General features: G+C 40.6%; 1 protein-coding gene across 6 annotated transcripts in view; it reads left to right on the top strand.

Moving 5' to 3' along the window:
* mcm9 (minichromosome maintenance 9 homologous recombination repair factor) overlaps window positions 1-23,825 on the top strand; it is a 76,791-nt gene that overhangs the window by 19,753 nt on the left and 33,213 nt on the right. For 3 of the 6 annotated variants that reach the window (XM_036134601.1, XM_036134604.1, XM_036134605.1), the window contains exons 5-9: window positions 7,342-7,548; window positions 7,673-7,754; window positions 13,681-13,881; window positions 13,971-14,096; window positions 21,559-21,678. In XM_036134601.1, coding sequence (XP_035990494.1) covers window positions 7,342-7,548; window positions 7,673-7,754; window positions 13,681-13,881; window positions 13,971-14,096; window positions 21,559-21,678 — 736 coding nt within the window. Of the gene's footprint in view, window positions 1-7,341; window positions 7,549-7,672; window positions 7,755-13,680; window positions 13,882-13,970; window positions 14,097-21,558; window positions 21,679-23,825 lie in introns of those variants that run through there. The other 3 variants (XM_036134602.1, XM_036134606.1, XM_036134603.1) reach the window with 2 other exon arrangements.

The following is a 23,825-nucleotide window of genomic DNA, read 5'->3' as shown; positions in this document are numbered from 1 at the left end:
ATGTCTAGAATTGGCAGAACACTTGTGAATATTCTCTAGCGCAGCCTTCCAAAGTTCGTCACTTATCTCCGTTCCTAATTCCTGCTCCCAGCCTGATCTAAGGCCTTGCATGGACGGCGAGGAGCTGGCTAATAACACATTATAAATCTGGGAGATTAGATGTCTTTCTCCACCACCCAGCTTAAAGAGTTCGTCAAATTCGTTAGGTAATATATTCTCTAAAGTGCGCATGTGTTTTTTGACATATGCTCTGACCTGTAGATATCTAAAATGATTGTGTTTATGGAGACCAAATTTGGCCTGAAGTTGAGAGAAAGAGGCAAAATTACCACCCACCAGCAAGTCACCAATAGTCCTGATACCTAAATCTTTCCATTGTGTATAACCTGAATCTAAAGTGGAAGGGACAAATGAAGGATTCTTTGCTATTGGTAATAAGGTAGAAATGGATTCAATACCAAACTGGGATTTTATCTGTTTCCAAATACGTATAGTACTGTGAATGATGCAGTTATTGTTGTATGCCAAGGTATCTGTACTTGTGGGTGACAAAATAAGAGCGCTAATTTCATAAGGGCTGCAGTCTTCCTTTTCCATTGTGATCCAATTGGATTGTGTAAAATTACGATCTAACCAAATTGTAGTGGTGCGCAGCGTACAAGAGTAATAGTAAAATGAAAAGTTTGGGAGGGACAGTCCGCCCTCTACTTTTGCCTTGCAGAGATGAGCTTTGCTAATTCGGTGTGTTTTATAGTCCCACAGAAATGGAACAATTATAGAATCAAGTTTCTTAAAAAATTTCTTAGGTAAAAAGATGGGAATATTTTGAAACAAGTAAAGGATCTGAGGGAGAAAAACCATTTTTATTGCATTGACTCTTCCCACTAGGGAAATGGGAAGAGACTTCCAAAACTGGATGCTCTTTTGTAGCTTCACCACAAGGGGGGAGAAGTTAGCTTCATAAAGTGAATTAAAGTCCCTCGTAATCTCTATTCCGAGGTAAGTAAACTTATCATTGGCAATTTTAAATGGCGTACTTTCCAAAATCAAAGAGTCTTTGAGCTTAATTGGCATCAGTTCACTCTTAGACCAGTTAATCCTATAACCAGAAAACCTCCCAAACTCAGAGATTGTGTCTAGGAGCGTTGGTATGGTACACTGAAGATTGGTTATGAACAGTAGGATATCGTCCGCGTATAAGGAAATTTTATTTATAGTCCCTTTAGTAATGTATCCTTGCACAAGCGGGTTGGCACGAATTGATTGAGCAAGGGGTTCTAGGGCTAAGACAAAAAGTAAGGGTGAGAGCGAGCAGCCCTGTCTGGTGCCCCTATGTAATTGAAATGCAGGAGATAGTGTCTTATTAGTGACAATTCTAGCACAAGGTTTATGATAAAGGATTTTTAACCATTTTTCAAAGTGTTCACCAAGATCATATCTTCTCAGGGTTGCAAAAAGGTAGGGCCATTCTATTTGGTCAAAAGCCTTTTCCGCATCGAGGGAAAGGACAGCCAAATCAGAAGTTTCCTCTTTCTGAGAGTAGATCACATTATAAAGACGTCGCAAATTAAAGAAAGAGTGTCTGTTTGGTATAAAACCCGTCTGATCGGGGTGAATCAGTTTATCCATAAATAAAGTCAATCTATTAGCTAGAATTTTGGCTAGAATCTTTTGATCATAGGTTAATAATGAAATTGGCCTGTAATTACCTACTTCCTCAGGATCCTTATCCTTTTTTGGTATTAGTATTATTGTGGCTTCTCTCATAGTAGGCGGTAGGATATTATCTGAGTTTGCTTGGGTGTACATTTTTAGCAAATAAGGTGATAATAGGTCACTAAATTCTTTATAAAATTCCCCAGGATATCCATCAGGACCAGCTGTTCTCCCACTTTTCAGTGATTTGATAGCAACCTGAATATCTATGCATGAGAGATTTGCATTAAGAGAGCTCTTGTCTTCCTGAGTTAAAGTTTGGAGATTACAGCTATCTAAAAACGTCTGTATAGTTAAATCATCTTTCACAGCCTTGGAAGAGTACAGTGATTCATAAAACTGTTTAAATCTATGATTAATGTCTTTGTGTGAAGTTAAGACTTCTCCATTTTCTGATTTAATTTTGTTAATTGTGCGGTCACTTTCCATTTTCCTTAATTGTCTAGCCAATAACTTATTAGGTTTTTCCCCAAATTCAAAATATTTCTGTTGAGTAAAAATGAAAGCTCTAGTAATGTGGTCTGACAATAATTGATTATATTTGTACCTCAGCGAGAGAATTTTTTTGTGAGTTTCTGTGGAAGGTTGCGTAGCATTATCCTTGTCCAGACGCCTAATTTGTTGCTCTAAATCCACCAATTCTGCACGATTCTTTTTCCTCTTTGCTGCTCGAAAAGATATAATTCCTCCCCTTAAGTAGGCTTTCATAGTTTCCCACAGTATTGAAGGAGACGTTCCCGGAAGGTCATTCATTTCAAAGAAGAACGTAATCTGCTCTCTGACAAACTTACAGAATTCTGGTTCCTTCAATAGTTGTGGATCTAATTTCCATGTTCTTTCAGTTTGGCTCACATGATCTAATTGTAAATTTAGAGAGAGTGGGGCGTGGTCTGAAATTGCTATATTGTGATATTTTACTTCACTAGTATAGGGCAATAATTTTGCATCTATCATTAAATAATCAATTCGTGTGTACACATTATGAACATTTGAGTGGAATGAGTAGGCTCTCCCTTGAGGGTTAAAAATCCTCCAGCTATCAAACAAATTAGAATTATTTAAGTATTCCTTAAGGAAAATACTAGCATTAGAGGTCGATGCTCTACGTGTTGACGAGCGGTCTAAATATGGATCTAAAACAAGATTCAGGTCCCCTCCAATAATTAGATTGGTCTGCGAGATGTCAGGCATTTGGGCTAAGACATGTTTGTAAAAAAGTGGAGAGTCTATGTTGGGGCCATATATATTGACCAGAGTTATAGGAACAGAGTACAATTTTCCTACTAATATTAAATATCTGCCTTCCCTGTCGGATATGGTTGATTTATGGATAAAAGGTATACCTTTTTTGAATAATATTGCCACGCCTCTAGCTCTCACTGCACAAGTAGAATGATAAGCTTGCCCTGTCCACCTGCATCTCAGTTTTATGTGTTCATTCTTATTAAGGTGAGTTTCCTGAAGGAAAATTACATCACTGGACAGTGTTTTTAGGTGTGCTAGTATCTTACCCCTCTTAACAGGATTGTTCAAACCTTTAACATTCCATGTGACCAAGGTAATTTGTCCGCCTTTCTTTGTTTGTGTTGTATTAACTTGCATAGCTCAGAATAGGATGAAAAAGAATATAGAGGTCCTCATAAGTGTAAAAGGGATGATTATACATCATATATAAGTCCCAGCCCACCCCAAACAAAATACTCACTGTCTTGCCTATACTAAGAAGAACCTGCAAAGTAAGGCGCGACCCCTCTAAGGAAGTTATAAAGAAAAAGATAACCAAAACATTCACACAACAAAGACACATTAACCTACTTAACTAACAACTTCCCTTACTACTAACTCCTAATTAGAAGTTGAAAAAGCTCTGCAAGAATATAAAATTCAAGCACCAAACCAACATCTGAACGGTTGGAAAAAGAAGAAAAAAAAATGGTCTGAAAAACACATATATAAGCTACCTATTTATAACTATCAGCCCACTTCAAATTGTCAACGAAACTTAAGGCAGCTAATTATGTAACCAAGATGAAGATTCTAAACATTATTTAAAATTAGCTGGATAAACATCCCAGGAGAGTCCAACATTGAGTACTACCAGAATCCAGCCACTCCACATCCTCGTTAGGTGTCCGCCACGGGGTCATCTGCATCGCCTCCACCCGTACCGAAGTGGAGCTCCGCGAATTTCTGGGCTTCCTTCGCGTCTGTGAACATTGTTTATGTTCCTCTGAAAGTCACTCTCAGCTTTGCGGGATACAAAAGTCCATACCGAACTCCCGGCTTGTCCCGAAGAAGTGCTCTGACACCGTTAAATGCAGCTCTGCGTTTCGCGATTTCGGGGGTGAAGTCAGGAAAGATGTGGATCTTCTGTCCGCGGTAGGCGAGGTCTCTCTGAGTCATGGCCTTCCGGAGGATCATTGTAACGTCGCGGTAATAATGGAGTCTCACCACCAGCGCTGTGTCGTCTGGGCGCTTTCGTAGGGCTCTATGAGCGCGGTCCACCAGCGGTAAGTCATCCAGAGTCAGCACGTCTTTGAGGAGCTGTGAAACGAATACGTTCAGTTCTGCGCCTTTCTCTGCTCCTTCTTTTAACATTGCAATCCGTATATTTTGTCGTCTGGACCTCCCTTCAAGACCCATGTATTTTTCTGTTAGCTGATTCGTTTCTGTGCGTAGACGTTTTATCTCCGACTCTAGCTTGGTTATGGCATCTGCTGACTGTGTGGCCGCTCGTTCTAGTTCAGCAATGGTTGCGCCATGTTGTTCGTTGGACGTTTTCAGGACTTGAATAGCATTTTGAGTCTCGGTCTTGAGGGTGAGGAGTTCTCCTCTAATAGTGGCGGACACCTCTTCAATGCAAGTGTCAATTGTCTGGCAAATTTCGAATTTGGTGGCTTGTAGCTCTGTGCGGAGAGAATTTATAGCATCTAGGATGGTAGCATTAGCCATCGGGTAGCTACCTTCGGGCGAGTCCGGGGCGGCTGGGCCCGATTCTTTCGCTTTCTTGTCCTTGTTGGAAGCAGGCATCCTCAAACTTGCTTTCTTCATGTCCTAATGCAATTAAATGAAGACTAGACTTTCCTCTCTCCCAGTCTATAATAGAGTTGTCCAAATGTCGATTTAGTACCAAAAATATTCCTAAATTTGCAGGAGCTCCAGGGAAACGCTGCCTACTCCTCCATTGCTCACTAGCGCCCCCCCCCCCCCCCGTGTTTAATTTCTCCTATGAGCCAGGCAAACGATGAGCCTAACGACTCTCCATTGTTGGGGCGAACAGTTCCAGGTTAATCTACATGCACATCTAAGCTCTAATGAGGCCTCGTCAGCAGGTCTATAAAGCTTGGAACTCTACACTACTCCAGACGTTTTGAATTGAGAAAGCTTTTTGGATGGGAAGCGAAATGACTTCAGCTTCAGAATAGAAATCCAGTTGTTTTGTTTTTTATAACCTTTTTTGGATTGATCATGACCTGGATGACTGAGAATCTTCACCGTCAGGGAAGAAATCGTGGATTTTCTGACCACAAGCACCCTTAGCTGCTCTTATGGCAAGGTTCAGGTTGACTCTGGCTGATCTGAGTGAATCTCTGTCCCCGCACTTGAACGCTGCATTTCGTGTCCTCAGCATTTTGCATGAAGGGGTTTCAGAGCTTGCCGCACCCAGCTATGCTTTTGTAGGCGAGGCCCATCGGAGCTTAGACCTTGGGCTGTTCAAGGTCCAAAGGCCAGAGGTGCTGTTTGGTACACACCCATACTGTTGGTTTTCTTTTTTTTCCCCTTAAACTTTTTTATTTTGGTTTTCTGCAGAAATTGCAAACATAGCCATCATGTAATAAGGTGTAAGCCTCTATGCAAAAAAACATACAATTCATTCTTTATGAAAACATTAACTCCTGGAGAAATGGATTAAAATAAATGTCAAACTAGCTGAAACAGTGGGTGCCATGTTTGCAAAAATCTATCTGAAGAGCTGTGTAAGGACATTCTGATCTTTTTATACAGAACATCCTTGGGCCAGTGTGCGAAAGAGGGATGTTGTGATAAACATTATGAAAACATGTGAACGAGGGTTGCTGGAGACTGCTGGCATCTATTGCAGATCGGAGAAACATCATATATTTTGGATAATTGAGCTTTGGTATAGTAAACGTGGTGTACCAGCTTGCATTGAACAAGACTATATTTTGAACAAATAGAGGACTTATGAACCTGCCTGAGGATTTGTGGCCAGAACTTTTAGGTTCCCCTCCCAGAGGGTTCTGACTGGACTCTGTAAGTATATACATATTGATGTTCTGGTTGTATACTGTATTTTTTGGACTGTTAAGTCGCTTCGAATATAAGTCGTATCAGTCAAAAATGTGTCCTTCAGAGGAAAGATTGCACCAGACTATAAGTCGCATTTATTTACAAGTTTATTTCACACAATCCAAAACTAAACAGCAACATTTAATGGTAAGGCCACTTATTCAATCACACAGCTGCATGCTGTTTGAAAGCTGCATAAAGCTCGCATGCATCAGCAAAGTTGTAAATTGTTCGGACAACATACCTGTAAGCCAGTGCTAGCTGTTATTAGCTTCACAGACAGCCCAATAGCAGGGTTGTATGTCAGTCTGGGCTCTCCTTTGGAGCTGCACCACGCAACTCTCTGCTTCGGAAATGCAGACTGAAAGAGTAAAACAACATACAAACAGCTGTTCTGTTTTTGTTGTCTGTAACTTAATAAGTGGTACAGGAGCAAATGAAATGGATCCCTTCAATTTTGAAATGGGCAAAACCAAGGAGTCCTCAGCTAGACTAGGAAAAGTAGAAAAATTACTGCAAACAAAATTGCAAACTTGCAAGAAAACTGAAACAAATTTAACATTGAGTTGATGAAAAGTGGCAGACATTATCAACAAATAAATCCTTGAGTGTTCTAATGCCAAGATTTGATCAAAGTTAAAAATATCTGTTGGTATATAATTTGGCAAGCACAGAGTAATGCTGTAGGCCAAAATACCATTTAAATTGATCTCTAGTCCTGAGAGATAGTTTGATACGTTTGTTTTTGTATATATTGTAATATTTAAAATGTCTAATATTGGAGGCCCAGTAATATCTGATGTTTAGTAAGGCCATCCCTCCCAATAATTTGGTTCTTTGTAGACATTGCTTAGACAGACGCTTCCCTCCGTTTGCTGCAGTCTATGTTGGCGTTATCGATGTGGACCAGGCACAAACATTGTATTCATTTTGCTTGCAGCTTTCAGTGTCTTAAATAACAACATTAGGTGGTTCAAAAATAAAGTGTCACACACTAGATTGTTTGATTAGATTTATTAATTTAGTTTTAGTTACGATTTCAAAGAAATGTGGTATTTTTAATTATTGATATCATTCTGTCCAAGAATGACCGATTCCTTGCCCCCTGATTGTTTTAATAATATTCATGAGAATATGATAGTTTATTGTCATTCTAAGATTAATATTCTTCCTTTCTTGTCTCCTCCTGATTGAAGCAACATCCCATAAATCTCTAAATCTCAAACATCTGTGGGATTTACAAGTACAATAGAAGAGACACATAAATTAAAGATGGCCTCATCTCTCTGCATTTCTTCTTTTCTGTGTTCATAGGTTCTGGAGTATGAACGTGATTACATGTGCACAACGTGCCGTCATGTTTTCAAGGTGCAGGCTGATTTTGACCAATTTTATACCTTTGTCCAACCGGTGGGCTGCCCAAATCCTGTTGGCTGTAATTCCTTTAAATTCAACTGTCTGTCTGGAGGATCTGAGCCTGCTGCCTGTAGGGACTACCAGGAACTCAAGATACAAGAGCAAGTAAGTTCTTTTTTTGAGTATCCTTCCTTTTCTGTAAAACAAAGTTTCAACATATAAATGGAATGCAAAACAATACATGGTGTTTTCTTTTAAACATGAAAGGAATGACCCCTTCTTACAACAGGTGCAGAGGCTGTCAGTGGGCAGTATTCCTCGTTCTTTAGTAGTTGTTCTGGAGGATGACCTTGTTGACAGCTGTAAATCTGGTAAGAATCAGCAGCCAAATTATTTGTAAGATCCACTTAAAAAGGCTTAAATATCCTACAAATGTTTAATGCTTTTAATGGTCTCTGTGCAAGAAACTGTTTAAATGAGCGGTTTAATTGCATTCCTTAATGTTTTTGCATTTTAAGAAATAAACCATGGGGAATGCCGAAGTAATGACCTTTACAGGATTGGTCACATATTTTGTAAAACCCTCGGCACCCCCAACTTCTGGAAAGACACGTCAGTGTCTAGAACTCAGAAGCATGGAGAATGAGAGAACACTGTACCATACGGTACAGATGCTTTTATTCTATCCCACAGACTGTCAGTCAGGTTACATTTCTGCTGGTGAGTAAGCTGGTAGTTGGCAAAAATATTCAAAAACCTAGAAAGTAAGACAAATGTCAAGGCACACATTTAAACCGCTCATTATATCATGGCCCATTAGCAAGCCCTGAATTTCTAAACCGAAAAGTATATGAGTTGGAAACTAGTAACCAAGTTTTTACCCAGATCAATCATGGTCCCTTTTTCTAATTCCTCCAGTAAAGAGCCAAGATAGAGGGATGTCCATATTTTGTCCAACTGGTTGACTTTTCCATTCTACATTATTTCCTATGTTGTCAAATCTTTTGAATGTATTGCCTAACAAAGCTTATGTTATCTGTATTTTTATATGCACACATATAATATGAAGTAATTATTTGAATTATTAATTAAACTGCATTCTTTATGGATAACTTCGTTTAATAAAGCAATTTTAATAAGGAATGCTGAAAGAAAACTACCAATCAAGAAGGCTAGCCCAGCTAGTTGGCTTTATGTGTACACACACAAACAGCCTCAGAGACCCCCGAGCAGAGAGGACTCAGTGCTCAGAGTTTTATCAAGGCAAAAGCCCCGCTTTAGGGTAAAGTCTCGGGGTCCTCCAGACAAAGATGACGACTACAATTGATAAAGGGGAACACAATATCCAGAGACAGTGATAAAACGGAGCACAAAATCAAAAAAAAAAAACACTGAGTCCAGGTTCTTGAGATTTTGCTCAAGTGAATTCCTGGACCAGTCATCATAGTCCAGAAGAGGAAGGAATGGGTTGAGAGAAGAAGGGTTTTTCTCTTGAGGAAGTCCAGGTTATTTTGTATTTAAACACAAGATTATTAAGATGCTCTTTAAAATGTAAATTGTGTGACTGCTATATTACTATATTAGGTCAAAAAGACTTCAAACAGTAAAAAAAAAAGCATCCACTCTGTTAAAGCTACAGTAGATAATGTTTGTAAAACTTTTTTTATTTTTTACATACGTGTTAAACTGTCACTGTGTCCTGACAGTAAAATATGCAACAGATAATTTATAAAAAAATTAATCTCCTCTGGCTGCTCCCAGTGGTCCTACTGCAGTTTGCAGGAATGTGCGCCTCCCAGTCAGAAACAACTAATTGGAGAAGGGGGATCTGACTGGAGGCCAGTCTGTCTCCTGGTCTGAATGCTACATCCCTCGCTGTGCTGTCTATTCATGGGTTCTGAATGGGAACCATTTAGATGGTCTTCATGGGTAGGACAGCATCAATGCAAAGATGAACATAGGAGTGCAGATGCTGTATATTCCTCCAGATCAGCAGCTTTTTTAAACACCTCCCAGTCTGTGTGTTCAAAGCAGTCCTTAAAAGCTGAGCCGACCTCTGCAGTCCAAACCTAAACGGTTGTGAAAACGGGTCTGCTTCTGCAGATGAGTGGTTTGTAGCCTGGGCTTCACAGAGATATTATCTGATGTCCAAAGTAAGGAGCTACTCCTGCCTTATACGCTCCTGGGATGTTGCAAAGACGTGGTCTAATATACTGTTGTCTCAGGTCGCAAACTTGAATTTGGGGAGCACAGCTTTTTTATGATTAAAGTATTTAGCTATGGTCACAGCAGCCTCGGGAGTACTGTTGATTTGGCTGCTGATGAAATGATAGAGTTCACTCAGGGCTAATAGAACGTTAGCTTTAGGTTCAATTCAATTTTATTTATATAGCGCCAATTCATGATGTCATTTCAAGGCACTTTACAAAGTCAAATTTAATCAAATCATACAGATTGGTCCTCTCTAAGGAAACCCAGCAGGTTGCATCAAGTCTTGACAAGCAGCATTCACTCCTGAAAGAGCTTAGAGCCTCAGTGGACAGTCGTCTGCATTGTCCATGGCTTTGCAGGGATTGCTGCAAAGCAATCGACTTTGAATGTATGCTGCAACAATAATCACAGAGCTGAGCACGCTAACTAGTTTAAATGGTCTGCACTTTACTGCCAGATATTTCAGATTAGGGGAGCAGAAAGTTCTGATTGCTTTTGCAGTTGTGCACTAAGAGTTGTGGATGAACATTGACAACCCATTGAATCCGACCCACGGTCCTTTGCCACATGTCTCTCCCCTTCTTCCGCCCCTTTACTGTCAGTCTCCTGTCAATAAAAAGTGAGCCACTAGAAGCCTAAAAAACAAAAAAAACAAAAAAAAAACTATGAAAGACAAAATGAAAAAAAAAACCCAGGAAATCACAATGTAGGAGTTTTAAATGATACATTTTTCAATTATGGTGGAAAATAAGCAAGATGTCTGGCCCTCACAGACAGACAGAAAAGGACCGTTTACACTACACTTTTTTTAACTGAGCCGAGACCAGTCCGAGCTCGGTAACCGAGATAACTCTTGTGTGTAAACGGTCAGCAGACTGAACTGGACCACGCTAAACATAACCGGACCGCGCTAACTGCAGACCAGTTCCTGAGCAGGTCTCGGCCTGTTTTTTTTTTTTTCTGGCCCGGTTTTCTGATAAAGAGCGCATGAGCAGACCGTGTCACTACACTTTTTTAACCGAGCCGAGCCGAGACCAGTCCGAGCTTGGATCAGTTAACCAAGCCGAGACAACAGTTTACACACCACACTATTCCTGTTCCTTGGTTGCTCCTCGCCTCCTAGTGATGATCTGCGGTACTACCGCTCTCTGGGATTGAAGGCGTGACCGAGCAAATCAAAATGGCGGCGCCCGTAACATTCAGGATGCTATGGTTAGACAGAGTCGGCTTTTGGGACGTGGATAAGACAAACAAACGTCTAATAAGGATTTACAGACGCAGGAAACAACGACAGACGCTGAGGTTCATCACGCTGCTAAACAGAATCATCACTGGAAACCGTGTGGCACGGTAAGGAAGCTAGTATTATTATGAATGTCTGAAATTTGTCTGAATGGAGTGTGAATCGGGACGTGCAGCCAGACACGCCGGAAAAAACGCGGACAGTCAGCTGACTGTAAGGGGATGACGCGGTCAGCTCATGCGCTTTTCGTTATCAGATAACCGGGATAAAAAAACCAGTCCGAGACCTACTCAGGAACTGGTCTGCAGTTAGCGCGGTCCGGTTATGTTTAGCGCGGTCCAGTTCAGTCTGCTGACCATTTACACACAAGAGTTATCTCGGTTACCGAGCTCGGACTGGTCTCGGCTCAGTTAAAAAAGTGTAGTGGAAACGGGCCTAAAGAGCGCATGAGCAGACCGCGTCATCTCTGGACAGTCAGCTGACATTTCAGACATTCATAAAAATACTAGCTTCCCTACCGTAACACACGATTTCCAGTGATGATTCTGCTTAGCAGTGTGATGAACCTCAGCGTCTGTCGTTTCCTGCGTCTCTAAACCCTGATTAGACGTTCGTTTCTCTTATCCACTTCCCAAAAGCCGACTCTGTCAAGTAAATCCACCAAAAGTTGCCGTCTTCGCCTGACTCTCCGCAAACAACGACGAATCACCAAGCATAACTGCCTGAATGTTACGGGCGCCGCCATTTTGATTTGCTTGATTTCCTCCTTCAATCCCAGAGAGCAGTAGTACCGCAGATCGTCACTAGGAGGCGAGGAGGAACCAAGGAACCGAGATAGCTTGATGTGTAAACGGTCGTCAGAACCAAGCTCGGCATGGTTAACTGATCCAAGCTCAAACTGAGCTCGCCATGGATCGGTTTAACAAGGGTAGTGGAAATAGGGCTATAATCTCACTCGATCTGGGGTCCCATGCAACAGCTCTATATAGTTCAGTCCATTTACCATTTTTTTCTAAAAAGTGGACAGGTCGACTGATCCATGTTAAGGAAGAATGAATGGTGCCACATATCTTTAGATTTTAAGCCAGAAACTCCTTCCATCAGTGACAGCATTGAAGATGGAACATGGCTGGGTCTTCCAGCATGACAATCATCCCAAACATACTGCTGGACCAACAAAGTATTGTCTCCGTAAAAAGCATTTCAAGGACCTGGAGTGGCCTAGCCAGTCTCCAAACCTCATCCTCATATAAAATTTGTGGATGGAGTTGAAAGTCTGTATTGCCCAGTTACCGCACCAAAACATCACTGCTCTAGAAGAGATCTGCATTGAGGAATGGGCCAAACTGCAGGGTTGCACAATCAGTGGCTGACTAAATACTTTTTTGCCACACTATACAGCTCAAATGTTTCTGTCCATTTTCAGACGATACATGCAATCAAAACTTGGCAGTGGTGGGGCAAGAGTAAAGGTGATGGAATACCTGTACTGGTCACCAACAAATAGTATACAGGACATACTAGTGTGACATATTGTCTCTTTTGCTCCAACCTGGAGCTTTTAGCTTTTGTCAATTTTCTCTACTGAGGGAGTTCACTAGCGTTATCCGAGTAGTTGATTACATTCCCCGGTCAACTGGTGCAGACTCTTTGTGTGTGTGTGTGTGTGTGTGTGTGTGTGTGTGTGTGTGTGTGTGTGTGTGTTGTGTGTGTGTGATGGCATCAGCTCAGTTTTTGATACCCCAACACATTTATGACAATATCTAGTGATTTGAAGCTTGCATTCCTGTCTTCTACACTTCAGGTGTTTCAACAGCTTGTGAGCTGTGCAAAATAGGAAACACATTTTTACATATATAACTTCGGTAATATTATATGTTCAAAAAGGGATTAAAGTATCTTTTTTATTTTTAAAGAAGCTATAAGTCAGATATTTACTGTAGAATCAAACTAAATCATTCCAATTTCTCACCTTGGATGGAAGTAACATTCCCTATAAGCAATCAGTCCTCTCCAACAAAAATGTCTTAGGCACATTTTTCTCCTTAAAAACATAGAGGTACGGTCTGGAACTACTTTGGTTAAGAGTATAGTCCCTGTTTACTTCCTGGTTTTTGAGCCAATCTTATGAGATTTCACAGGGTTTCTAAACAAAGCTGAGTATTAGGTATTTTATCTTGGCAAAGGAGCAGCAGCCTGCTAACATGGAAGCCAGTAAGAGAATCCATCCATCCATCCATCCATCCATCCATCCATCCATCCATCCATCCATCCATCCATCCATCCATCCATTTATTTTCTGACCCGCTTAATACCTCATGGGGTCACGAGGGGTGCTGGTGCCTATCTCCAGCGTTCACCGGGAGAAAGGCAGGGTACACCCTGGACAGGTCGCCATTCTGTCGCAGGACTATACAGAGACAAACAGGACAAACAACTATTCACGCACACACTCACACCTAAGGACAATTTAGAGTTTAGAGACCAATTAACCCAACAGTCATGTTTTTGGACTGTGGGAGGAAGCCAGAGTGCCCGGAAAGGACCCATGCATGCACAGGGAGAACATGCAAACTCAATACAGAATTAATGAATTAATTCTGGTTGTGCTTACTGACCTTGAAGCGATTTTGTGGTTCACAGCGCTCTGTCAAAAGTTTTTAGTATGACTTGTTTACATAACATGGTTTTTGTGAAGATTGTTATCTCTGAACACAGTTTTCCTGACTCTGTTCAGTAATGTGTTGAATTCCCAAGGATTTTTTTTTATTATTTTTTTACGATTCATTTGTATAACTCCTGAGCAAACCAGTGAAGAGTAAATTGTGTTGTGATGTTTTCAGGTGATGACGTAACGGTTTATGGCGTGATGTGTCTTCGTTGGAAGCCCTTTCATGATGGTTCTCCTTGTGATGTGGAGTTGGTCCTGAGAGCCAACAACATAGAAGCAAATAATCAGCAGGCTGCTGCTGCTTTGTTGGTTAGAGATGTTCAGAAAGAATTTGAAGAGTTCTGGGACAGCTGCAAGCATAATCCACTGGCTGGTTTGTATTATTTTCCATATAACACAATATTTGCATATGTTGTGGTACAAGTGGTTTGTTTAATGCCATTTCCTCTTTTCTTTCTGTAGGTCGGAATGAGATCCTGTTGAGTCTGTGTCCACAGGTTTTTGGCATGTACGTAATTAAGTTGGCTGTGGCAATGGTGCTGGCTGGTGGGGTGCAGAGAATCGACTCTTCTGGAACCAAAGTTAGGGGTATTTGTCTTCTTCTTTTGCCTCCAAATCAAGCAACATAAAGAATTAACATTTTTTTTGTTAGTGAGTCACGGTTGATGACTCACTAAGATGTTTAAATTGTCCTTTTTTTTAACCAAGCGTCAACTGACTTGCAGCGATAAAGGCATTGAACAATTACTAAAAACTAGAGCTGCACCATATTGAATCACAGTTGTCATTGCAGTATTAGTGTGTGCAATATCGCATTCACAATAGGCCGTGGGCCAGAATCTGTGTTGGATCGTTTGGTTCTTCTTAACTCATCCTGGACTTGCTGTCATAGCAACATGTGCGCAAACTTAAACCTGGTCGCGAGCAGGCTTATTTCATGTAAACCGGATTAGATCGCAGCTTTATAAGCGGAGGAGATGGGGAAGTCTGTGCAGCCAGTGCACTTGGACCACCTAGTGGCAGAGGACGGGACAGAATTGTGGAACACCATTTTTCAATGTTTAATAAAAGACGAAACAAATAATGCTTAGTTCCTGTCGTTTTATTTAAACAATTATTTATAAAGAAAAGACAGCAAGTCATCTTTTGTCTGCAATAAGAGACAGTTATGTAAAGTCAGCAATACTACTGTCAAATGGTGTATTAGAACTTACTCTGAACGTCCTTTTGAAGCAACTCGATCTCTGGTGCAACTTTTCTCTTTTTCAAGTTGTAGAGTTCAATTTCTCCTCTTAATTTGTATTTTTTCAGGTCAAAATACTATATTTTTTTATTGAAGAAGCCGTTTATATAGGGAACGGAGAGCACTCTGTATCATTTTGTGAAAGAAAAAGAAAGGGTGAAACATGCCTCATGTAACAAAAGTAAAAATAACCTGTTTTTTTTTTCAGCCTTTTTCTAGGTGGCTGTATAAACAGACACCACATCATTCAACAGTGGCTTTTAAAAAAGAGGAAGAAGTTGCTTTTTAAAATACAGTATAATAATTAAAAGCTATCATTTTGTAGAATATTCTTATACTTCACTTTTACTTGTCCCCATGCTCTAGTGGGTCCCGTGGAGGCTCTGACATAAAAGAACAAAGTAAATATGAAATTATTAAAATGCAAAAATACATACTGTAGAAAGTGATAGAAACATCTAACATGGACAGCACATACACATTAATTTGTCTGCTACTTTTTGCCAGCCCTCTCTCCTGGCTTTAGCAGACTTTAAGGTGTTCCCTGTCGTTTTAATTAATGACTCAAATTCGGCATAACCTTCCATTAAAAGCTCGTGTTCTGCTTGGGAGGAAAACTGTGGGCGTCCTTTGGCCATGCTGAACAGCCTATAGCAGCGTTGCTGATCATTGTTTCTACTATCGATGCATTTCCCCTTATAAAGTTGTCGAAGTTGTAATCTTTGGGCCAGAGTCCTCAAAAAATAAACTTCTTAACCAATCACTTAATCTGGGTGGCATTAACTTGGCCTCTGGTAATAAAGTAAAAAATCTTGGTGTTATTTTTGACCAAGAAATGTCATTTAAATCCCATATTAAACAGGTTTCCAGAGTTTCCTTTTTTCACCTCAGGAATATCGCCAAAATTAGAAACATTCTGTCCAGGGGTGATGCTGAAAAACTAGTCCATGCATTTGTTACTTCAAGGCTGGACTATTGTAATTTTTTACTATCAGGAAGTCCACAAAATGCAGTTCAAAGCCTTCAGCTGATCCAGAATGCTGCAGCAAGAGGTCTGATGAAAATCAACAAGAGGGATCATATTTCTCCAATTTTAGCTTCCCTTCATTGGCTTCCTGTTGAATCAAGAATAGAATTTAAAATTCTCCTAACGTATAAAGCCCTTAATAATCAAGCTCCATCATATATCAGAGCTCTGATTACCCCGTATGTTCCTAACAGAGCACTTCGCTCTCAGACTGCAGGTCTGCTGGTGGTTCCTAGAGTCTCTAAAAGTAGAATGGGAGGCAGATCCTTTAGCTATCAGGCTCCTCTCCTGTGGAACCAACTCCCAGTTTTGGTCCGTGAGGCAGACACCCTGTCTACTTTTAAGACTAATCTTAAAACTTTCCTTTTTGACAAAGCTTTTAGTTGGAGTGGCTCATGTTATCCTGAGCTATCTCTATAGTAATGCTGCTATAGGTGTAGGCTACTGGAGGACATCAGGGCCTATTTTTCTCACTCTACTGATTTCTACTGTTCTCTAGTTTTGCATTGCATTGAAATGACTTTCGTCATTTCACCTTTTAACTTTTTGCTCTCTCTCTTTTTTTCTTTATAGTAGGTACTGGTCTGACGTTCTGTTAACTGTGACATCATCCAGGGAAGACAGATCACCAGCTATTACCATCTAATGTAGAACAGATTACTAGATCAATGTGTGCTTCTGTGCTTTTTTGTCTGTCTTGTTGTGTCTCTGCTCTGTCTTCTGTAACCCCCAGTCGGTCGAGGCAGATGACCGTTCATACTGAGCCCGGTTCTGCCGGAGGTTTTCCTTCCCGTTAATGGGGAGTTTTTCTTTCCACTGTCGCTTCATGCTTGCTCAGTATGAGCGATTGCTGTAAAGCCATGGACAATGCAGTCAACTCTCCCTGTGGCTCTACGCTTCTCCAGGAGTGAATGCTGCTTGTCGGGACTTTGAAGCAATCAACTGGTTCCCTTATATAGGACATTTTTGACCAATCTGTATAATCTGATTGAATTTGACTTTGTAAAGTGCCTTCAGATGACATGTTTCATGAATTGGCGTTATATAAATAAAATTGAATTGAATAGTAACAGCACAGCATTTAAAGGTACATTGTGCAAGTTTTTAAGTCAAATACTATTTATTTTCATTCCGATATATGCCCTTTCAATTGCCTGACATGTAAAATTAGTTATCTCCTATTTACCGCAGTTGCCTCATAGGTTGGTTCAGTCAGTTTGCTCGAGAGTGATTTGGGCTGAATCCTCTGTGTGCATAAAAGTGTGATATGTCAAGTTGTTCGAAATGTTATTCAGCTGTTACTTTGAGAGTCTTTGCAGCCATGGAAGCATCATTAGCGAGAGAACAGCACAACTGTTTTAGAAGATGAACTACAAAAGCCCAGCAACTGTCACCTCTCAGACCCCACACAAGAGTGTGTTGCACTTAAAGAGATCCCTCACAGTAACCAATTCACACACAATCCCTGTAATTATTCACCTCATCCACTGTGGGCGCCTGTGCTATATCTTTTGGTTAAAATTGATAATAAAGAAAACTCATAAATCTAGTTTGTATTCAGGTAAAATATTATTTTCTACTTGAAATAATTTTATAATTTTTTTTGTTTGTTTTAAACATATTTAGATTGTTTTTAGTTTCTGTCTAGTAGATGTTGGTTTTCCTCTCTCCTACACAACATTCCTCCCTCCTACAACATACTTTTTATTCAAGCTATAGTGTTTTAGCCGTTTGTTTATATATAACGTTATTTATATAATATTTTTTATTGCTCTATTACAGGGGTTTCCAAACTTTTTTAGCCATGCACCCCCTTCCATGTCCCAGCCGGGTTGACACACTCCCAAGATTTATTTATAACTAACTTTCACCTTAGATGTCTCACCTGTTCCCCTGATTTCAGCCTATTGAGCATATTTGCGAGAATGATTGAAGCAGAGACCACAAGCCATATGCGCATATACAGCACAATGCATATTTTTCATCTTAAAATTAAGCGTAGAAGAAGATTTCTTCTAAATAAATACATTTTATTAACATTTTCATGTTAATAATCTATCGTTCCGTTATGACACCCAAGCACCAGACGAGGTTTTGCTGCTAACACTTTATTTTAGGACGAACAGGACGGGACAGCTTTCACTTCGCCGGTCCCCCGAACCACGACTCCTCTCCCCGGAAGCCACACATTTCCTCCGGTATGACCCCAAAGCGATCTGATTTAAATGAACAGTAAGTGTGCAACAGCATTTAGCAATAAAGTCTAATAATGATCATTACAATATATTTTTATTTATTGATTAAATTTCCAGTTTTTTGAGCTTTACAAAAGAAAAGCTTATTTACACATCTTTATTGTGTGTGGGGGGGGGGGGGACATGGTCAGACGCCATTACAGTTTTGGCCTCGCGCACCCCCTAGTGGCAGCTCGCGCACCCACACTTTGGGAAATCCTGCTCTATTACTATAAAACAAATTTACTTTGTACTTCTATTTTGTTTGCTTTTGTTCCAAATATTTTAGAAATTAACCAGTCAGTGATATTTTTTTTATTGTTTTAAAAATAAGTATCGATAGTACTGATAAAAAACGGATTAATAAGGAGTCTTGTTAAGGGTAAGGCAAGGCAAGGCAAATTTATTTATATAACACAATTCAGTACACAGACAATGCAAAGTGCTTTACATGATTAAAATACAGGAAATAAAGCAGAAAAAAGCAAGTAGGAAGAAGCAGTTGGATTATATATATATAAGAAAAGAAAAAAAATGCATTTGACTATTTAACTAGTGCAGTCGAATGCAGTCCTAAACAAATGTGTTTTTAGTGTTGATTTAAAGGAACTTAGGCTTTCAGCATTTTTACAGTTTTCTGGAAGTTTGTTCCAGATAAGTGCGGCATAAGAACTAAATGCTGCTTCTCCGTATTTAGTTCTGGTTCTAGGTATGCAAAGTAGGCTGGAGCCAGAAGACCTGAGTGGTCTGGAGAGTTGATACACTGATAACAAGCCTGTGATGTATTTAGGTGCTAAGCCATTCAGGGATTTATTGACTAATAGAAGTATTTTAAAGTCTATCCTCTGAGATACAGGGAGCCAGTGTAAGGACTTTAGAACTGGGGTGATGTGCTCTACTTTCTTGGTCTTAGTGAGGACGCGTTCAGCAGCGTTTTGGATCAGCTGCAGCTATCTGATCCACTTTTTAGGCAGACCTGTGAAAACACCGTTGCAGTAATCAATTTGACTAAAAGTAAACGCATGGATTAGCTTTTCCAGATCATGCTGAGACATTAGTCCTTTAATCCTGGAAATGTTATTCAGGTGGTAGAAAGCTGACCTTGTAATTGTCTTTAGATGCTTTTGGAGGTTCAGGTCTGAGTCCATCACTACACCCAGATTTCGGACCTGATCAGTGGCTCCTAGCTGAAGCAGCTGAAGCTGTGTGCTAACTTTTGATCTCTCTATTGGTCCAAATATTATTACTTATGTTTTGTTTTTGTTCAACTGAAGACAATTTTGGCACATTCAGGCATTGATTTCTTCTAGGCATTTACTCAGTGCCTGAACTGGTTCATAGTCACCTGGTGACATGGTGATGTAGAGCTGTGTGTCGTCTTCATAGTTATGGTAGCTGATGTTATTTTTTATTATCTGAGCTAGAGGGTGCATGTAGAAATTGAAGAGGAGGGGACCCAGGATGGACCCTTGGGAAACCCCACATGTGATTTTTGATTTTTGTGACCTTTGATGTGAAGTTACCTACTGACACAAAAAATTCCCTGTCCTTTAAGTAGGATTTAAACCAGTTGAGAGATTACCAGAGAGGCTGACCCAGTTCTCCAGGCGCTCTAACAGGATGGAGTGATCGACAGTATCAAATGCTGCACTGAGATCCAATAGTACCAGCACGGTGGTTCTTCCACAGTCTGTATATATATGGATGTCATTAAACATTTTTATAAGAGCGGTCTCTGTACTGTGGTGAGCACGGAAGCCAGACTGGAAAACGTCAAAGGGGCTGGTCAGTAGTATGTAGTAGTATGGATAAATCTTTAAGGATACCCATCCCCATTCAGTGGAACTGCTGCTCACTCAATTGGCACTATTTTACTTGTAAAAAGTGAATCAGCCGCCACAACAGGGAAAATAAACACTGCACCTATGTATGCCAAAGCCAAGGAGAAATACAGTTCATCACCCCTCCCTCCCTTGTGCTGATCAGATCTCAACCTGGTTCATCTCAAACCTGTGTATGAACCCAGAGAACACAGATAACCAATAGTCTCATGCACAGTAAAGAGATGGTCTGAGGAGACGGAAGAAGCTCTGAAGGACTGCTCCACTGTGTGGGAAGAGCTTTGTGCTCCTCATGGGGAGAACAATGACAGCAACAAAGACTGAATCCTGTATTACATTAACTTCTGTGTGGACAACACTAAGCCCTTCATGAAGGTACAATGTTTCTCCAATAACAAGCCCTGGATCAACCCTGAAATAAAGGCTCTCTACAACAACAAGAAGAGAGCCTTTAGATCAGGAAATGAGAAGCTGAGAGCTGCGGAGAAGGAACTGAGGATCAGGGAAACAAAAAGAAGATGGAGGGTCAGGTGCTGCAGAATATCAGTGAGGTTTGGAAGACCTGAAAACAATTTCAGGTTACAAACCAAACTCCAAGGCTGTAGGAGATTTGGGGTGGGCAAATAATCTAAATCAGATCTTCAGCTAGTTTGATCAGCCACTTACCCCTCCTTTAGCCCAGTCTCCCCTGCTGCAACTCCCCTTATCTTTGATGACTGTCTGGTCTTCTTCACCAAAACCTCACCTGTCAGCCACCAACCCAGCCTCCATTTCAGAGGACTGGTCCCATAGCCGCCTGATCACTTCAGGAAAACCAAAGAGCTGGTGGTGGTGGTTTTCCACAGCTACAGACAGCTAGAGAGCTCCTTCAATGAATGACAACTGCATCCTAAATGCACTAGATAGCTTTAACACAGATCCTTCCTCTTTAAAGGCTCTACAAACATGAAAAAAGCAGAACTCTCTATGACCTTTCAAGGGCTACGTCCGGTTAGCAACATCCTAGTCATTAGCTGCTAAGAGAGTTGTGTTCAGTATCACTAGGAGATGGTGATACTGAGTTTGGTCCAAATCCTCAACAGGGAAGTGTCTTAAAAGGGAAAAAAAACAAAGGTCACACAAGGTCAGCAGTCAGATCGGCCTCCTCCAGCAACACAGCCTCTCCATAGCGGCACCATTTTCCACCGGTTGGTGGTGTTATGTTACCCTGGGTGTGTCATTTTTGGGCCTCCGTGTAGGGTCCAAGGCCGTCCAGTCTAATGTTGTGGGAACTTCAGTTCTACTCCCCTTATGTGTATCTGTATGCATCATTAGCCTTTCACTTTGCTACTAACACAGTTGAAGTTCCCCACTGTGGGACAATAAAATGTTTAAATTTTATTTCTGTTATAATGATCTTGTTTCACTTGAGTGCATTGGGTGTAGAATGTTATTCCTAGCTCTCCATTTAGTTCTGTGGGAATGCAGCTGTGGTAAAATAAATTTTACATTGCAAAACATTACCATATTTTTGTTTTTTTGTATCGCACAAGTATAATCAGTCAGGTTAGGTAAGATGTACTCTCTTATCATTTACAAACATTTACACAACCCTTGAATCAAACTACTACTGGTGATTAATTTCTAAATTAAAAAAAATGCATATGAAACTAATTACACACTCCCATACACTGTGCTTACTTGATTTGTCTCCTGTAATCTCTAGGAGAATGCCATATGTTGCTGGTTGGTGATCCTGGTACCGGGAAATCTCAGTTTCTGAAGTATTCAGCCAAAGTTATATCCCGATCTGTACTTACAGCTGGAATTGGATCAACCAGTGCTGGTAGGCTTTTGTTTTTCTTCTCCTCCTAATTTATGATGTACTGTTTTGTCAAAAAGAATTCAGTCCAAAGCTCTCTATTTAGTTCTGTGGGAATGCAGCTGTGGTAAAAACAACCCTAGTCAGAGTCCAATCACTCTACCAACCCTTTCTACATATAGCCATTCAAAACTGCTGAATCTTTTCACATCCCCCAGAGGTAGTGATTCCATTAAATAGTTTTCATTTTGGACAGTTAGTATTGGGAGAGGCCCCAATTGTGTATTTGCTATACATGTATGGAGATAAACACTCACCGGCCACTTTATTAGGTACACCCAGCTAGTCTTTTGCCTCCAGAACTGCCTTAATCCTTAGTGGTATAGGTTCAACAAGGTACTGGAAACATTCCTCAGAGATTTTGGTTCATATTGACACGATAACATCACGCAGATGCTGCAGTTTGCTGGCTGCACATCCACGATGCAAATCTGTCATTCCACCACATCCCAAAGGTGCTCTATTGGATTGAGATGACTGTGGAGGCCATTTGAGTACAGTGAACTCATTGTCATGTTCAAGAAACCAGTCGAAGATGATTTGTGCTTTATGACATGGCCCGTTATCCTGCTGGAAGTATGCATCAGAACATGGGTACACTGTGGTCATAAAGGGATGGACATGGTCAGCAACATAGTTAGGTAGGCTGTGGTGTTAACATAATGTTCAATTGGTACTAAGGGGCCCAAAGTGTGGCAAGAAATTATCCCCTACACCATTACACCACCACCAGCCTGAACCGTTGATACAAGGCAGGATGGATCAGAGACGCTCTTCTGCATACCTTGGTTGTAATGAGTGGGTATTTGAGTTAGTGTTGCATTCCTATCAGCTCAAACCAGTCTGGCCATTCTCCTCTGACCTCTGGCATCAACAAGGCATTTGCGTCCACAGAACTGCCACTCACTGGATATTTTCTCTTTTTCGAACCATTCTCTGTACACCCTAGAGGTGGTTGTGCGTGAAAGTCCCAGGAGATTAGCAGTTTTCTAATACTCAGACCAGCCGTCTGGCACTAACAAACATGCCACGTTCAAAGTCACTTAAATCCCCTTTCTTCCCCAGTGTTAAGCCTGACATCAGCGCTTATGTTAATCAGAGAGCCTGTTTATACTTATTCTTGAGTTTTGAGTTAATTGAATGGACACAGCACTACACTGTGTTGCCAGATCTGACTGTTTCCTGCCCAAAACAACATAAAACCTGGCCAACTACAAAAAATCCACCCCAAATCTCAAAACGTCAGCACAAAACTTCCCATAAAATGTGTCATCAATCAAATAACCTGCATACACAAGATCACTTTCCCAATTATGTCATAACAACCACTGAATGTTTTACCAATAGTCTCTAACATGAGTTGTAAATCAGTAAATCTCAACCTATTTGGGGCATTTATTATTGACAGTGGCCAATACCACTTCAAAGTGACACTTGATTAAACAGAGACTATTAATCGTTTATTATATCAAGTTCGACATATTCGACACATTTCAGAATAAATGAACGAATTAATTGAGTACAAGATGTCATTTTACTAAAATGAAGAAGTTTTTACTTTTCTGCCACACAATGACAACTATTTTCATATGACTTCCTATTAATTATTTCTAAAAACTGAAAGGCAGCTGTTTTTCCAGCCCCATGTGTTAAAAAGAAGTTCAATTGGCAACACTTTTTTTTTTTAAGATTTTGGGATTTTATTGAGCAAACTGTTTTCAGTGCAGCGGGGCTGGGAGCCACTGTTCAGTCTGAAGTAAATAAATTGTGTGCTGAAAAAGTGTGCACCTCTGCGAAATAGAAAGCCCCCCCTTAATTTATCTCTGGGTCGTATCCGTTGAACTGAGTGCACACCCTGAGCCGTGGGGACTGGCCGCAGATGTTTTAGCCTTCTAGTCGGGCGTACCTATCACCTATATTTCTTGTGACAAATCAATACATTTTTCAAACTTTCTGCCAGTGGCACGAAGCAGAGGGGATAGTAGCATGTTTGTTAAGCTAGGTGGCGCCTAGAGCTGTTTCTTCTTCAACAGGCAGCCACTGCAGCCAGCAGAGAGCATGTGAAGCCACGCGTCCTTGCCTGCTTGAAACAGTTCAGTGCATCCGCTCTG

This window comes from Fundulus heteroclitus, unplaced genomic scaffold (assembly GCF_011125445.2).
Source record: "Fundulus heteroclitus isolate FHET01 unplaced genomic scaffold, MU-UCD_Fhet_4.1 scaffold_86, whole genome shotgun sequence".
Classification (NCBI taxonomy): Eukaryota; Metazoa; Chordata; class Actinopteri; order Cyprinodontiformes; family Fundulidae; genus Fundulus; species Fundulus heteroclitus.
Note: the sequence above shows the minus strand (reverse complement) of the source record. Positions and strands in the feature narration are given on the sequence as shown.